The sequence below is a fragment of the Lygodium microphyllum genome, chromosome 1, assembly GCF_053477565.2.
Source record: "Lygodium microphyllum isolate KBCC chromosome 1, Lygodium_microphyllum_v1.1.10, whole genome shotgun sequence".
NCBI lineage: Eukaryota > Viridiplantae > Streptophyta > Polypodiopsida > Schizaeales > Lygodiaceae > Lygodium > Lygodium microphyllum.
The window spans coordinates 132485456-132488500 of record NC_141135.1 but is presented as its reverse complement, the minus strand read 5'-3'; the positions used below and the strand labels follow the sequence as shown (position 1 = coordinate 132488500).

General features: G+C 49.0%; 1 protein-coding gene across 1 annotated transcript; it reads right to left on the bottom strand.

Moving 5' to 3' along the window:
• Positions 1 to 773: 773 nt before the first annotated feature.
• LOC148041698 (uncharacterized) lies at positions 774 to 2302 on the bottom strand. Its single transcript, XM_087681421.1, has one exon. It carries the CDS (start codon positions 1933 to 1935, stop codon positions 1441 to 1443), a length of 495 nt encoding a protein of 164 aa, XP_087537547.1. The 5' UTR covers positions 1936 to 2302; the 3' UTR covers positions 774 to 1440.
• Positions 2303 to 3045: the final 743 nt, after the last annotated feature.

Genomic DNA, 3045 nt, shown 5'->3' with positions numbered 1-3045 from the left:
TTGTCATATAGATGTACAATACATCATGGAGGGTATTTTCAATTCAATGAATCATTAAGATGTGACATGCACTCTCACTCACTCACCCCCACCCCAACGCTTAACAATATTGTGCAAGGTATTTTCATTGTAATGAATCGTCATCCAAGAATGATTAAGATGTGAGACACACTCAAAGCCCCCGCTCCCCCCTACCCGGCCTCTCTCTCTCTCTGCGCATATTTCATTGCATGCAAGTCTACTCTCTCAAAATGATGCATGTTTGATCAAGTGCAAACCCTGCTTGTTTTCACCTACAATCACATACAAATTACAAGAAGTTTTTGTAGATGATAAAAGTTCAAATTAAGTATAATGTTAAGTGAAGCTTTTCTAGATGATAGAGTCGTTGCATAATGTGCAGCTGCCAGTGCTTATGTTAAGGAGTTATTCATTGGTATAACATATCTCTTGCTTGCCTCGTGTTCCCTCTTTTCAAGGTATCGGTTGGTCTCCCAAAACATGGTCGTCTTGTATGTGCTAAGTGTCACAAGCGTCGCTTTAATACGTTGTGCATTAACCAAGGAAACGAATGGGACGCAAGGTCATACGCAATAACGATGATGTTATGTAGCCAGGACTCGTGCTCTCAACGAGTATGTAACGTTGGTGGACAACACGTATGCTCGCAATGACTGAATCCCAACATCTTCTAATACTCCCAATAACTAAATCCAGCATATTCTTTTTTAAAGACTCGCAAGGCTATAAAAGTAGATGATCGGAGTGCTTGGTGGCCTGAAAAGGCAAATTGCCATTTGAAGATCTCTTCAATTTAGCAGAGCAAATCAACCCCTTCTTCTGCCAAATGGACATGAAGGAAATGTCCTTCTCTTCTATATATCCAACAAGAAAGCAACCATCAAAGAGGATACAATATCAAACCACCGGAAGGACTCCAAATATTTGCCTCCGGGGTAGAGAGAGCAAGCTATAAACACACTGAAAAAAGGCACACAGAATGCCTAGCCAAAGCAATTCTAGCCATGGTCCATTCAGATATGTCTCCCTTTAGCTTTCTGAGAAGGGGTCACACAAAAGCTGCACAGGTGCGCCCAACTTCTGCGAGGGGGAGAGACAGAGAAGCAGAGAAAAGAGACAGAGACAGAGAGAGAGCTTTTCCTATCCTACTACTGTAACAGACACAGGGTATAATATGTCAAAAAGAGGCTCACGATAGTGATCTAGGAATAGGGGGAGCGAGAGGGGCCTCATGGGGTCTGGATCGGAAGGGAATCTTTCGTTTTTCATTTTTTTGGGGGAGGGAGGGTGTTTGTTTGCGGGGATCTGTTTAAAGGGGGAGGGGAAAGGGGGCAGCGTGGCGTGGCGCGATTGGCCCACGTGGGAGATTAAGCAGATGAGCAAGCATGACTAATCGCCTGTCGCCCGGGGGAGGGGGGATTAGTCACCTGACGAGGGGGGGGCAGATCCGCCCTGGAAGCTCTTGATGCGCGCCGGGCTAGAGCCGCTCTGGCGCTCTCTGAGCCGCTTCACGCCGGAGCTGGAGGACTGGGAGCGCGTCGTGGCTCGGGGGCCAGGCTTGGGGACCGCCGAACCGGGGCTAGGCCGGGCAGTGTGGATGAAGCTGGCCAGGCTGACGTACTCGGAGGTGAAGGGGTTGGGCCGGGAGGCCGCCGCCCGGCTTGGGGAGGTGGGCGCCGCCGGGTTTAGCGGGGCTTGGGCCCCCGAATTGGGGGCTTGGGGGGCGGAGGATTTGGCGGGGGAGAGCTTGTCCAGCAGGATCTGGTTGAGCTTGAAGAGGGAGGAGTGGGTCGGGCTCACCACGCAGTCGTAGTGCCACGTGTGGTCCAGCAGGTCGTCCACGGAGGCCACCTCTGTGCTTACAACGTCCGACGGCTTGGCAGACGTGCGTATGGACAGCTTTGGGTTGTGCATCCTGAAGCTCCCGTCTCACACTCACACACACACACACTCTTTCTCTCTCTGCTGGTTGCGAGCGATGCTGGTGACGATGATCCACCTTCACCTGCGAAGAAGAAGAAGAAAACGGAGGAGGAAGAAGAACCCCTTTCCAAGCAGAAGGAGAAGGCGAAGGAGAAGGCGAAGGCGAAGGCGAAGACGAAGAACCGCCGCTTTCACAGACGACCAAGAACCAGAGAAGAAGACGAAGGAGACGAAAAGATGAAGAGAATGGAGATGAATAGGGAGAAAACAGGCACGAAGAAAGAAGTGTGGCTATGGCGCTTCACCCTCAGCTCCCCCCGCCCCTCCGTCCCTAATATCCCTTTGGCGCCCAGATGGCCCCCCCCACTTCACTTCACCCCCTGCCCCTTGTATAAAGCTACATCTGGAAAACAAAGGTCTCACCCCTAGATGTGAAGCACACATACTTGTGCACACCTCAAGAGTCTCACCCCTCGATGTGAAGCACGCATACTTGCACACACCACAAGAGTCGTATACTTGCCAGCAGCACGCACATTACACACAACAAATGTCCTACAATTTGGGCTCTAGTCAAAGTATGCTATTAAGCCCTTCGCTTTGGGCGGATGGCCCAAAATAGGGACAACTTATCCACATGTGTAATGCCCCTTGGGTAGGACATCCTCCCCTTCAAAGTATGCTATTAAGCCCTTCGCTTTGGGCGGATGGCCCAAAATAGGGACAACTTATCCACATGTGTAATGCCCCTTGGGTAGGACATCCTCCCCTTGCCAGTACCTTCAAATGGGGTCGAGCCCATTATTATTTGTGTGTACTAATAGAGTATGGGTCCCACCTCCAAGGGGCTCTTCTATTAGTACTTCCACAAGAAAGAAAGTCCAAAATGGCTAGGCTCCTAATATTCTTATTTTGATTGTGTTTGCCCAAGAAAGAATTCCACAAGAAAGAAATAGCAATATGCCTATTGATGTTCTTATTTTAATTGTGTTTATCCAAGAAAGAATTCCATAAGAAAGAAATAGTACAATGGCTACTAATATTCTTTTTTACAATTGTATTCATCCGCAAAAGAAAGACCATGCTGCATTATTATGAAAC